Here is a 14,560-nt window from a genome sequence, read left to right on the forward strand (position 1 = left end):
TAACTTATTCCATTTGTATCAAATATTAAACTAACCACAGAAAGGAAATATTGTGACTCTGGTTGTACTGGCTTCACAGTTGAATGTCACTAATTTAAGATACAGTGTACACAAAAGAAAGAACACAATTAGGTGTTTGCAATATTTTCCTGTTATTAGCATCCCTTCTTAGCACCAACAACATAAAAGCACATAACAACTTATAAAATCAGCCCAGAAATCAGCCATGATAACTGAAGCCATCATGTTGGAAGACTTGTTATCAAGGTTATAACATTCTGAAATTATAAGATAAAATCTACATTAATAGTATAGATAATGCTATAATTGGAAGGGAAATCCAAATATTTAAAATAATTGGCAAATTAAAACAAGTTTCAAAGCTTTCACCTATTTGCTTTTTACCTTTTTGGAGTATATATATAAATTAGGTGTTCTGCCTGGGACTGGAATGCCAGCTTTCGTTAGCTTTATGAAATACTTCTGAACTCGGCTTGCAACCTAAAGAAACATAACTCTTTTAACACAACAACATGGCAAGGGGTACTTGAATAGCTTTAAAAATCAAAATGTAAATCTATATGTAGTGAATACTAACAGTGTCAAATTCATCATAAAACCTATAACAAAAATAGGGTTGCCACCAAATACATTTGTATTTTCAAATATGCCCCATTCAGTATCATTCAAGTACATTTAAATTTGTTTCTTTCAAAAGTTACATATTTCTAATCCATGAACAGTCACACTTGTGGCATATAAGCGCATTCATTAATAAGGGTGAGATTGTGAAGGAGGAAACTGCAAGATACATTATTACATTTATAATAATAAGAAAGGAAACAGCAGGGAAGAAAGAATGGAGGAGTACAGGGGGAATTTCTGTGCCTATGGAATCATATCAAAAAACTTAAAAAAAAAAAGAAATGTAAAAAATGAAAAATGAATCTATCTACTCATTTTTCAGAACCCATTTTATGTTTTAGCTACTCAAATTAGTTAATTAGTTAATTAGTATATTTTGTATGTGTATCCTGAGAGAATGGACCTGATTTAGTTTTCTAATTCCATTGGATACAAGGTCAGCATACTTGAAACAACCGAGCAAACTAACATACCTTGCAATATGTTGTCTGGGCTTTGGGACTTACAATGATGAAAAAGTAAATTTGTCTCCATAGTTTATAGACTAAATTAAGCTTTGTTCAGAATATGTTTATTTTAAGCATCTTATTCTTAAAACTTCACAAATGTTTTAATGTAATCTATTATGATGCATAGAATTATCTAATTTATGAGGTTTTGGGTATAAACATTTAAAATACATATACTATCTTCTTTCAAAAAAAGGGAAAAACAACTAGAAAATACTAAGACATGGGAGAGCCACAAATCTATTTGCGGAATTTAACTAAAAAGTATTCAATTAGAACATCTATTAAGTATTCAAAAGACCTCAAGTCCATTTCACTTCTAATGCACCTAAGAAAGTAACGAAAGGCAGTCCTAGTGCTTGGGCCCAACTGATGATACAAGAGACCTGGATGAAATTTCGGGCTGCTAGCTTCATCCTGGCCACACCTAGGCTCTTGTCATCATCTGTGGACTAAATCAACAGATGGAAGCTCTCTTTCCATCCCTCTCTCACAATGACTTTCAAATAAATTGATCTTAAACAAGCAAGCAAAAAGACTATCAAAAACATGCCAAAACCCTGCAGCTGTCTCCTCAAATACCTGCTTTGCTGTCCTGTTGCCCAGTTCATCTGCTATCTTCTGCCAGCGTCGCGATTCTACTTCTTCAGGAGGGTATTTCAGCAGAAGCTGTTCAAGTTTTTTCTAACCAAATGCAAGAACAAATTTATGAAAACAACTACACAATCTGAAATACTGAATTTATAAATAAATACATTCACAGTCCATTTCAAAGTACCAAACTCCTTCCACTTTGTTGGGGGTTGCATTGCCAGGAAATTTCATAGTAGAAAAATTTTCTAGCTAGGAGCTGAAGTCTTGACAGGAGTTACTTCTGCTAATTTGGCTGAAAACCCAAGGTAAGATGGAACCCTTCCACTCATGTGGGAAACCCAGAAAGAGTTTTGGGTTCCCAGTTTCAACCTGTCCCCAACCCCAGACAATGCAGTTGTTTTGGAAAATAACCCAGTGGAAGGACGATCATTTTTCTGTCTCTCCATCTCCATCTCTGCTTTGTGTGTGTTGGGAGAGGGGAGAAACAAACAAACAAAAAAACCCACTTCTCAGGGATCAGAGAACATACCTATGAATAAGATCTTTGGGTCAGCTTTATAAGAAATGAAGTTGCCACTTGCAATGCCAGCATCCCACATGGGTGCCAGTTTAGATCGAACTTCTTGGTAATGGCTTGGAAATCAGTAAAGATGGCTCAGGCATTTTGACACCTGCCAACCATATGGGAGTCCAAGAAGCTCCCAGCTCCTGGGTTCACCCTGGCCCAAAGCTAACCACTGCAAACATTCACAAAGTGAACCAGTGGAGGAAAAATCTCTGTCTATGCTTCTCTTTCTGTAACTCTTTCAAAATAAATAAATAAGCCATAAAAAAAGATCTAATTAATTTAAGAAAAAACATAGCAAAGAAAGTAAGTAAACACAGCTCAGTGATTGCTACCTTTTTCTTGGTAAAAAAAAAAATTGGAGGCTCCCCCCTTTATACTTCTAAACAAAAACACATGCAACGCAATGTAAATTCAAGTTGATTTAGAACATTATGAGGCCTTTTCCCCCTCCTTTGTGTGGTTTTCCACTCAAATTCTTCAAACTCATCCCCCAAATTCTTCCAGGGTCTTAAATATGGAAAATAATCTGGATGCTGGAAAAAAAGGTTTTCTAAAAGCTTTTTATAAACTGTTAAACTAATTACAGCTTTGAGGTTTATCCTCATATGGGTCATAGATGTGTCTCAAACTTCACCCTCAAACTATCCTTGCTAATGTTAACACAATCCTAAACTGTATGCCAAAATGTGAGAAAACACTGGCACAGCTTCCTCAGATTCATTCCACTCACATACTAAGCATATTGAGGCTCAGCTTTGCTTGGCCTCAGGTTTTCCCACCAGGAATCTACATTACAAAAGTAACTACTAGCGTTTCTCCCCAAACCCAGGTTTTCTTTTTTAAAAAATTATCCCCAAATGGTAATTCATATATTCTCAAAATCCAAGTCTTTTAACTTACAGAGTAGACAAAAATACATCTCAATATTTTACAGTCATGATTAAAAGGGATTACATACAACAACGTGTGGTTAGCTCACAATATACTGACTATAACGTAACAATTTACTTTTTCAAATCTAAACTATGTCAAATATTACCTGTTCTTCAACAGTCCACAATTGGTTAAATGTTTCTGGTTTGGTATCATCACACAAGCGGCCTCTTATCATCTGCACATAGAATAGGCTTTTGTCAAAGGAACAGTAATAAAGACTACCCTTGATACAGTTAAATTCAGATACTTCTAAAGAACTTCAACATTTTAGTGAATTCACATTTAAAGGTAAATTTTTTTTTTTACTCTTTACTACACACTGTCACATTCTTTTTTTTTTTTTTTTTTACTGTAAAGTCAGATATACACAGAGGAGGAGAGACAGAAAGATCTTCCATCCGATGATTCACTCCCCAGGTGACAGCAACGGCCGGTGCTGCACCAATCCAAAGCCAGAAGCTCTTCTAGGTCTCCCCCACAGGTGCAGGTTCTCAAGGCTTTGGGCTGTCCTCAACTGCTTTCCCAGGCCACAAGCAGGGAGCTGGATGGGAGCTGGAGCTGCAGGGATTAGAACTGGCGCCCACATGGAATCCAGGCGCTTTCAAGCAAGGACTTTAGCCGCTAGGCCATCACACCGGGCCCTTCATATTCTTTTAACGTGATCTTATACGCCTAATAATTTTGTGATGTACACGATAGTAACTTGATTTTAAATATAAGGAACTATAGGTTCAGAATGGAAAAATTTCTCTTTATATAACTCTGCCTTTGAAATAAATAAATAAATATACTGGGCAATTGGCATCTGGACAATGTTGTCCATGACTGTATATTGTCTCTTAGCTGCCCCTCCGCACTTTTTAAGATTTATTTATTTTTAAAGGCAAATTTTACATAAGCACAGAAGAAAAACTGAGAGGTACTTCATCTGCTGATTCTCCAAATGGTTGATCTGAAGCTGGAAGCCAGAAGTTTCTTACACATATCTCACGTGAGTGCAGGGGCCAACTGACTTAGGCCATCCTTCCCTGCTTTCCTAGGCCATACGCAGGAAGTTGGGGATTAAGTAAAGCAACCAGAACATGAACTAGTGCCCACATGGGGTGCCAGTGCAAATAGGCAAAGTATTAGCGCCAGCCCAACCTTTCTGCCTCTGATCCAACTCCCTGGTGAAGCTCCTGGGAAAGCACTGGGAGACCTCCCAAGAGTGCTCCTAGAGTTCACATGGGGCACTGCAAAGGATTTCCTGGCTCTTGGTCGGCTTGGCCCAGCCCTCCCAACAGATACAACTATTTTGGAAGTGAACCTGTCAATGAGAGCTTTCTCTCTCTTTCTCTCTCTCTCTCTGTATCTCTGACTCTCAAATACATAAAATCTTTTTAAAAATAGTAATGAACATGTCTGACAAGGTTCATGTAATGGTTACAGGTTTAAGCTAAAAGGCTAGTTAACATTCCACTACAGTGAGTCATTATTACTTTAAGGGTCAGTACCATGTGTCAAAACTGGAGTAGGAACATTAAACGTATCTACCCATTTAATCCTCACAACAACCCTACAACACAACTAATATTAATTGCACTTACTATTAGAGGAAACAATAACCTAAAGACTATAACATAAGTTTCTCCTAATTTCAATGTCCTTGTGAAAAAGTGCCTTAATTTTAAAAAACACAAAGCTGTAGTATATTCAAAACAATTCATTACAAGTTTTCACTTTTAAAGCATTAAAACATTTCACACAAGTTTTCCTACTCTCACATTTCATACTGCTCACCTGAGGACGACTGCTTGAGCCTTCTGGACCATCACTCAGAGGCAACATAGAGTATGAAAGAGATTCTCCATCCTTCTTGGGATCTAAAGGACTTTTTGGTCTAGCAGGTAAACCTACTAAAAACATGACCATATATGGAATCACACCAGTAAAACATTGTCAGATATTTCTCCATTTAAATTTTTTGCATGATTTCTTACCTTTATCAAAAACTAGTTTAACTCTCCTAGTGTGCCTTTTACGATTTTTAAATTCTCTTTCAAAATTCCCAAGGCTATTTGTATACTGGTCCCATACAATCTCAGGCAACTGAACAACTCTCTGTGGATACGGAAGCCCTATATCAGCCTAAAAAAGAGAACAAAATCCAAGTGACAGCCTAAATTTAATTTAAAAAACAATCAACTATAATCAAATTTTCAGATGACATCAAATCAAATAAGCAGCAACTAAACATTTCAATTTACTGTTTGAAGCCAAGAGAAAATTGAGACAAATAAAACATTAAATTCTAAATATAATAAAATTTTTTTAAATGTGGCAAAATGCAAACATTACTTTTAGACAATAAATCTGAAGTATGCAAACACGATGTAGTATATCAGTAACATACTTAACATATACTCCAAAACAAAAAGTTTAACTGCAGCATATGAAATATGTGACAATAAGACTAAGAACACAGAATTTTAAACGTAGCTGCATGACTATGATTTATTACTAAAATAATAGAAGGACCAATTGAATACCACACCAAGTAAAATGTTAACCATTTTCTCTCTCAATACGCTGATGTGCAAATGTAAATCCCCCACCCCACCAGGCAAAAAAGCTTTATATCCTTCATTACTTATTTTTTAGCTTACTAATCTTGCTTTATTAAAAAAAAAAAAAAAAAAAAGAACATACTCAAAAAAGAGAGGCTAACAGAATAAGCTGGGAAAAATGACAAAAAACAAACATATGTTTAAGTAGTTTCCATTCAAATATCCCAAAAATACCTTTCACTGCCTTCTTTTCTGCACATTTATTTGATGGGTACGGAAGGGGATCTGCTGCCTTTACAGGATAGTTAATCACAGAAAGGGGAGTAAATGAATGCTTCCTAAAACACTATATACCCACACAAATAAATTATTTCATTAACGAATAAATCTTAACAGTCTTTAAAAGCAATCTATACCTTCTTCTGAAGTTTTTCCACAAATCCAATGGGATTTTTTAGTGCTTCTCTCTGGTGTTTGCCTAAACTTTCAAGGTCTTGGACTGCTTGCGAACGCTGAGCCTCAAGTACAGCAATCGTCTGTAACAGTCTCTGATAGCTACAGAGACAAAGAAAAATAGCTTACTAAAACTTTCTAATAAGAACAATAAACAAAAGCTGAGTTCAAACCAGGACCTACTAAATCACAAGGTCTTTTTACAGTTACCTAAAAGAATTTAGTAAAATATGTTATTGGGAATAAATGAGGTCATCCTGAGTTAAGATGTACTTCATCAGAATGCACCAGAGAAAACAATGCCTTCTTTTCCCATCTTAAGTGTTGAATTCTCGAACAAGTATCAAAAAAAAAAAAAAAAAAAAAAAAAAAAAGCATCTTGACTTTCCAGCAATTAAAGTCATTATGAAACTGTTGGATTAAAAATATTAATAAATCATAGGACTTTAACACTAGAAGCCACCAAATTCAATCACTCTGGCACTCTGTTGGAATAAGGGATTTTATGACCATTTTTTATGACCAGATCTTTCAGGACCCTGACCTACAACACAACCATGAAAGAAGGTCTCATGATTCTCCTTTGCTCTCTTATAGTCCCATTTTAAAAATTAATTTTCCCATCAAGGAGTCTGTTATAAATTATCCTGTGCATTTAAGATGGAGAAAATACTTCATTCGTAAGTATTAAGCATTTATAGATAAGACCACAAAGATATTTTTACTTCTGTCTGCAAGAATTCACCAATCACAATTAAAACATTCTACCACCCAGACAAATCAACTGCCTCTCCTTATCCTGAAATTTCACGTTTGTGCACGCATGTGAGTGTGCAACCCTGAATACACACACACACGAATATATGTGTATTCAGGGCAAAAGTCCCAAGTAGCCAAATACATTTCATGAGAACAAAACGTCACTCCAAGTTTACTTTAATATAAAGTGATTTGAGTCCTTTGAGTATCAAGAAAGCAATTACTTGACGACTTCAAATAAATTTTAATATTCCACTAGACTACAAACTCCATAATGGTAAATAAATCAGTTAACCATTTTGTTTAGCCTACGTGCAACACACTTCTTAGCATACACACAACAAGTATTTTTTGAATGGACAGAACGGGTTGATTTCTGTGCAATCAAAAATATACTGAATGAAAAATTTTTTAAAGTATACCGAATCATCGAAGTTCAGAAGTTTGCAAACTTGTAGAAATAAAAGCTGTAACAATGCAGTTTTGAGACTCAGAGCCATAGTGCAGTCACTATATGCTGTTCTATTATAACTTTCTTAGTCCACAGCCTAAAACATGATGTTTGAAGTTTATATTAACTCATCTTTGATGAAACATTTTAAAATTAAGGCAAAGGTGTTAACACTGAATATTAAGACCACTCCCAAGCGTGAAATGCTTTACTTCACAGCTAGAATTCTGAAATGAAAGCTACGGTTGTACTAAGTCAGTCCTGAATATGTTAGGATTCCCTAACATTGTTTTGCTTTGCAGAATATGAAGTAGTATGGAAACCTTGCCTCCCTGTCTCTATTAAACAGATTCACCCAAAGCTCAATCAGAGCATAAAGACAGTAAGCTGGATGGTAGAAGCTCTTTCTCTGCAGTATTAACTTCCTGAATTTGCACCCTGCTAGCTGAACACAACCAAAGACTTTAGATTGTCTCTATCCCTGTTAAAAGGCTGCACATTTCAAAGTCACTTTAAAAGTTACTTTAGGGTGGGTTGGGTATTATGGTGCAATGGGTCAAGTCCTGTCTTGGGATGACCACATTACATACTGGAGTGCTGGTTCAAGTCAGCTTCCACTCCAGCATCCTACCAATGAGCCTCAAAAGGGGGATAATGGCCCATTACTTATACCAGCCAACCTTATGGGAGACCTGAAGGAAGTTTTGGACTCCTGGCTTCAACCTGGCAATCATTTGGGGGAATGAACTAGCACATGGAGTATCTCTCTCTCATCTTCCTTTTCTAATACATAATGCATCTTTTAAAAACCAAATTTTATTAAACTTTCAACATTCTAATACACACTAAAATATAAGGACATTAGCTGAGGCTTGCAAAAATTTACATTCGGGAAAACAGATGTATTTTTATTGTCAGGAGCGAGGAAAAAAGTCCACTATTTGTTAGGATTGTTTAAAGACCCTAAGAATATTCAGCCAAGAAGCTAAAGCAAAATATTACTGCAAGATTTAATGAACAGCTATGAGAACAGAATTATAAAAATTAGACAACAAATACTAATACAAAACATGAAAAAGTAGAGGAAACTGAGTTTGTGGTAAATGGTAACCAATTGTTCATTACTTCTTCACAGTTGTTGCTTTGTAAACTTTAAAATTCTTTAAGTTTTGCTATGCTTTACACTGTCCTTAATAAACAGCAATAAGTTCCTTATAATACTTTGTAATTAGAAAAGAACACCATGATTCCCCTATGAAAACAGTTTGATTAAACACACTGAAAAAAGGAGGAAGTAACGAGACAAGAATGAATGCATTTCTTTAGCTACTCTAAGAAAAAGGTCAAAGCAAGAACTGAATGCAAATGAAAACAAGAACTCAGGTCCAGTAACTACTGCCTTTGCAGGTGCATTGGCAGGAAGTGGGATTGGAAGTGGAGCAGCCAGGACTCTAACTGGCAGTCATAGGATGGTGGTGTCATAAACAGTTGCCCAATTTGTTGTGTAGTAACCCTGGCCTTGATTAATGAAATACAAGACAGTGGTCCTGCTCATCATGCTTTCCAGCAACATACACCTAGACACAAAGTTAAAAATTTTTGGAGGAATATATCTTCGTCCTTTGACTCAAAGATAACCCATTTAGTAATTTTTCCAAAAAAAATTAAACAGCTCAATCTGAAATCGTCACACATCACACATACAAGAAAGCAAGACAAAAAGAACTTGAAAATCTAAAGGGATTAGGAAACTACAAAAAATTGAGCATGATTCTTTGAAAATGAAGCAAATAAAAGCATTTTCTACATATAAAAATTAAAACTGAAAACACATTGGGGCAAATTTCCTCTTCCAAAAAATAAAGACAAGACAAAACAGATAAAGACAACCAATAAGTTAAATTTAAAGGTTTTCAATCAAAAGCACTAACAAAATTGGGAATGCTGTAAGGTCAAGATCTGTGAGAGGACAGCAACCAGAAAGATAAAACATGCTTTGGGGACCTTTTTGCCCCACAGCAATGTACTGATCCTGAAGGCAGGATTTACAGGCTCAGCATATCCTTTGACTATTTAACTTTGCAGATCAAAGTTGTAATCTAAAGGGCCAGAGCAGTGGTACATGAGGTTGGACCACTGCTTACAATGCCAGCATCCCATATTGGAGCTAGGTTCAGTCCCAAGTGTTTCACTTCCAATCCAACTTCCTGCTAATGCACGGGGTAAGGAGGCAAAGGGCTTAGGCCCTTGCAACTGATGCAAAAGATGACGGAATTCTTGGTGCAGGCATTCAGCCTGGTCAAATTACTGGATGCTGCAACCACTTGGAGTGAACCAGCAGAATAGAGAGATCTGCTATTCTTCTAAGTAAATAAATAGGTAACTGGGCCCGGCGCCTTGGCACAGTGATTAAGGTCCTCACCTTGCACGCCCGGGATCCCATATGGGCGCCGGTTCTAATCCCGGCAGCCCTGCTTCCCTTCCAGCTCCCTGCTTGTGGCCTGGGAAAGCAGTCGAGGACGGCCCAAAGCTTTGGGACCCTGCACCTGCGTGGGAGACCCGGAAGAGGCTCCTGGCTTCGGATTGGCATAGTATCGGACGTTGCGCTCACTTGGGGAGTGAATCATCGGATGGAAGATCTTCCTCTCTGTCTCTCCTCTCTGTATATCCGCCTTTCCAATAAATAAATAGTAAAAATAAATCTTTAAAAAAATAAATAGGTAACTACTCGGTTTTGTTTTGTTTTGTTTTTAATATGTGGATTCTAGGGCCCACGAGCTGTTGAATCTAAGAACCACCCCAGTCTTGATGGGATCCTGAGGGCTATTCCTGGAGCATAGAAACACAGTAAGTAAACAGCACTCTCAAACTGCACTAGAAAATTTCGGTTTGGAACTAAGCAATCAGATGCACATAAGCCACCCGATACCTTACTTATGAATATATATGGTATAAAACATATTCATTACAACACTAATCTAATAACAACTCAAATGTATACTTAATCATAATGGTATACTATGGTATACGCAGTCCACCGATATAAAACCCCTTAACCCATACCCCACACCACACTATTAAAAAGTGAACTCATCACTTTCCCATTCACTCACCCCCCACTTCCCAAAAACAATAAACCTTCCCCTCAACTTACAAACCCCACAAACCCCCCCTCCCAAAAAACTACCCACAAATAACAAAATCCACTTTCCACACTTCACCCCTCAATAAATCTTCCAATATTCAAATACAAAACAAAAACCCCACCCTTTAACCCCCCATTACAACTAACACCCCAAACCCACACCCCACAAAACACAACCTCCACATTATATATTAACACTACAAACACCCCCATACACCATCCAATTTAACCAACAATATATCTCCACCACTCCACTACACTCACTAACCCCCACCTCACCCATCTCACTCTCCACCCTACCACCCTATCAAACAATTCCAACACACCATACCCTCAAAACCCACTCAGTATCCATTTTATATATATACAAAACAGATATAACCAAACACCAAACTCTCGCCACCACACGAGATAGAATCACACACCAACATACCCCCATTGCCTCCCGACTACTCTCTGTAGCTCGCTCTCTCACATACCCAAAAACCAAAAACACTTCCCTTTTCACACCCTATCTTGCTCTCTCTCTTCCTCAAATAATATCAACTACCACTATCTTCTTACCATACAATCCTCAACATCCTCATTATCACAAACTTTACCCCCCCTCCCTATTATATCTTTACCTCCTAAATTTCCATCATAAACCCTTCCCCCTCCTTTCCAGATTCATTACATCTCCACTTATTTAACTCCATTAATTCCCCAAATTTCTCACCTTTTTATCCATCCTATCCCCACCGCGCTCCAACCCCAGCTCATCTCCCCACCCGCCCCCCCCCCCCCCTGTTCCCCCCTTTTTAACATAAACTATTAAACAAATCCATCTTTACAAACTAGATTACTATTGGCCCCTCAAGTCTTCAACTTTCTTCCCAAGTATTCCCGACGTTGGCTTTGCACCTGCCCTTATTCACCTTTGTTGCGAATGTAATCACCCCCCAGCCAAACCTCCCAGAGAGACATGTGTGTATACACATCACCGTACTGCCCCCAACACTGCGCACCCCGGCCCCCCCCTCCCCGGAAAAAAAAAAACAACATGCTCATAAGATTTGTGTCCTACTCTCGCGCAGCTCCAATACTACCTTGAATTAACATAGTAACCTTTAATTAAAAAACCAATAAAACCTTCACTCTCTCTTGTATCGTGCTCTGTAGTATAGATGGGTTGAGCCACAGCAGGTTAAACCATTGCCTACAACACCCAGTATCCTGTTTCAGTGTGCAGGTTCAAATGCCAGCTACCGATTCTGATCCAGCATGCTGCTAATGTATCTGGGAAAGCACTGGAAGATGGCCCAAATGCATGAGCCCCTCCTGACCACCGACATAAGAGACCTGGATAGAGCTCTAAGATTCTTGCTTCAGCGTGGCCCAACACGGGCATCTGTGGCCACTTAGGGCACGACCCACAATAGAGAACCTTTTTCTTCTTTCTCTCTAACACTGTCTTTCAAATAGATAAATCTTAAAATATACCAAATATCTTTTTAAATCCAAAATTTTGTTGAATGCTAGAATCACTTAGAGATCTTTTTAACAAACAGTGTGGCAGAGGTGACTTAGGTGCCACAGAGCAAATCAGTTGTTCTGGGGACAGAGGTTAGGCATTTCAGTATTTTTAAACATTCAAAATGATTCCAAGGTGTACTTAAGCCAAAAAAGATCAATGCAATGATCATTTTAATAAAAAAAAATTCATTACAAATTACCAGTATTATTAAAATATTTGCTATTCACAGTTGAGATGGATAAAATTACTAAATATTAAAAGACAAAGAAAATGTATAAATGCAACAACATTTTTAAAAATATGAGCTAATTTTTAAAACCATGACAAGGCCCAGTGCGGTGGCGCAGTGATTAAGGTCCTCGCCCTGCATGCCTGGAATCCCATATGGGCGCCGGTTCTATCCCAACCCAGCAGCCCCGCTTCCCTTCAAGCTCCCTGCCTGTGGCCCGGGAAAGCAGTCGAGGACAGCCCAAGGCTTTGGGACCCTGCACCCGCGTGGGAGACCCGGAAGAGGCTGTTGGCTTCGGACCGGCATAGTATGGGACGTTGAGCTCAATTGGGGAGTGAATCATCAGACGGAAGATCTTCCTCTCTGTCTCTCCTCTCTGTATATCCACCTTTCCAATAAAAAAAAAATAATAAAAATAAATCTTTAAAACCATGACAAATCAAGACACAGATTCATGTGCAATGTATAAGAGATTAATATTTTTGGTAGGCTTTGTGGAATAGACAAGTGGAGCATCTCCCACTCATTCTGTGGATCTCTAACCTGGAAGAACACCTCTTTACATTTAAATATAATTACATTTCAGTTAAAGCTTGAAATACTTTAGCAAGGAAGTGCTGGTATTAGTTCACTTTACATTTAAGCATGCTCCTACACCTCCTGTTTCTAACACCAGTCTCTTTTAATTACATGGATACACAGACACACTTCAGACACTACAGAACAATTCTCTTAGATGGTCTTGCTATAAAAAAAATCAATATGAAAACATACTCAATAAAAAAGTTTGTGTGTTTTTGTAAAAAAAAAAATCAGCAGTATTTTTGTAGGAATTATAAATTTTAAAAGCCTGTCAATGAAATGCCGAGGACTTGATGGCATCACAGTTTAATTTAATTAAACATTAAGGAAATAACACAATCTTTGTCAAACTCATCCAAAAATTAAAGAGGGAATACTTCCAACTCATTCTATGAGGCTTGCAGGAAAATCCAGGCAATATCACTATGAAAGAAAATTATCAGCCAACCTTCTTCATGTTTATAGACATAAAAACCCTCAACGAAACACTAGATAAGCAAATCCAACATATTAAAAAGATCATTTCACACGACCAAGTGGATTTATCCCAAGAATGTCAAGATGGTTTAACATATGCAAATCTATGTGATACACATTATCATAATGTAGGACACAAGCCATTTACACTTCTTACCAAATGCAGAAAAAGCATGACAAAATCCAGCACCCTTTAAACACAGTATGTATAGAAGGAAATGTACTTCAAAAGCTCCAACTAATATCATATCCAACAGTAAAAAGCTGAAAAGGTTTTCTTCTAAAATCAACAATAAGACAAAGATATCCACCCTCAGCCCTGCTGTTCAATCTAGTAACAGAATTCCTAGCCAAATCAATTAGAATAGAAAAAGCAAAGGCACGCAACCTATAAAGAGGTTAACTAAATCTGTGGGCAGAGTACATGATCTTAAGCAAGAAATTCTAGACTTCATCAAGCTTAGAACTATTAAATTCAATACAGGTGCAGGAAATAAAATCAACATTCCAATCCAGCTCTCTGCTAATGCACCTGGACGGAACTGGAAGACAGCCTAAGTTGGGTCCCTGCCCCAACAGGAGAGCCCTGTTCAGCCCAAGCAACGGGAACCATTCGGGAGTAAACCTACAGAGAGAAGGGATCTGTCTCCTTCTCTCCTGCAATCATTCCTTTTAAATAAAATGAAGTTGTAATCATAAATCATAAAAGGCAATTTGCCTTTTAAATATATGAAATATTTAAAACAAGATAATTGTTATCAATAAGTCAAAACGCATGTTAAAGAAGGGAAATCAAGCACACTGTTCGTGGAAATATTATTTCAGTCATTACAAAAAAACCATGAGACTTCTCATTTTAGTAACATTATCAATTCTACTCCTGAGTACATACATATTGAGGGAAATTAAATTAGTTTGTAAAGAGGTACCTGCACTCACCCACATACTATAACATTTTTAAGAGCAATCTAAGCTTCTAACAACTGATAAAATAATAGCATATATACACAACAAAATACTATTCAGTTTTGGTTTTTTAAATATTTGAAAGGCAATGATTTACTTACATACACACAGCAAGGGGTGAAGGAAAGGAGAGAAAGACAGAAAGATCTTCCTTCCAACGGTTCACTTACCAAATAACTTTAAT

The 14,560-nt window shown here is 37.3% G+C and overlaps 1 protein-coding gene across 7 annotated transcripts in view; it reads right to left on the bottom strand.

The window, feature by feature from the left end:
• ZZZ3 (zinc finger ZZ-type containing 3) overlaps window positions 1-14,560 on the bottom strand; it is a 74,922-nt gene that overhangs the window by 10,314 nt on the left and 50,048 nt on the right. For 6 of the 7 annotated variants that reach the window (XM_040987299.1, XM_040987306.1, XM_040987301.1 and 3 more), the window contains 6 exons: window positions 6,215-6,353; window positions 5,232-5,379; window positions 5,032-5,147; window positions 3,356-3,427; window positions 1,737-1,838; window positions 406-501 (listed from right to left, as the gene is read on the bottom strand). In XM_040987299.1, the coding sequence (XP_040843233.1) occupies window positions 406-501; window positions 1,737-1,838; window positions 3,356-3,427; window positions 5,032-5,147; window positions 5,232-5,379; window positions 6,215-6,353 (673 nt within the window). The remainder of the gene's footprint in view (window positions 1-405; window positions 502-1,736; window positions 1,839-3,355; window positions 3,428-5,031; window positions 5,148-5,231; window positions 5,380-6,214; window positions 6,354-14,560) is intronic. The other variant, XM_040987305.1, reaches the window with a different exon arrangement.

This window comes from Ochotona curzoniae, unplaced genomic scaffold (assembly GCF_017591425.1).
Source record: "Ochotona curzoniae isolate NIBS_2020 unplaced genomic scaffold, NIBS_Ocur_1.0 contig_4612, whole genome shotgun sequence".
NCBI lineage: Eukaryota > Metazoa > Chordata > Mammalia > Lagomorpha > Ochotonidae > Ochotona > Ochotona curzoniae.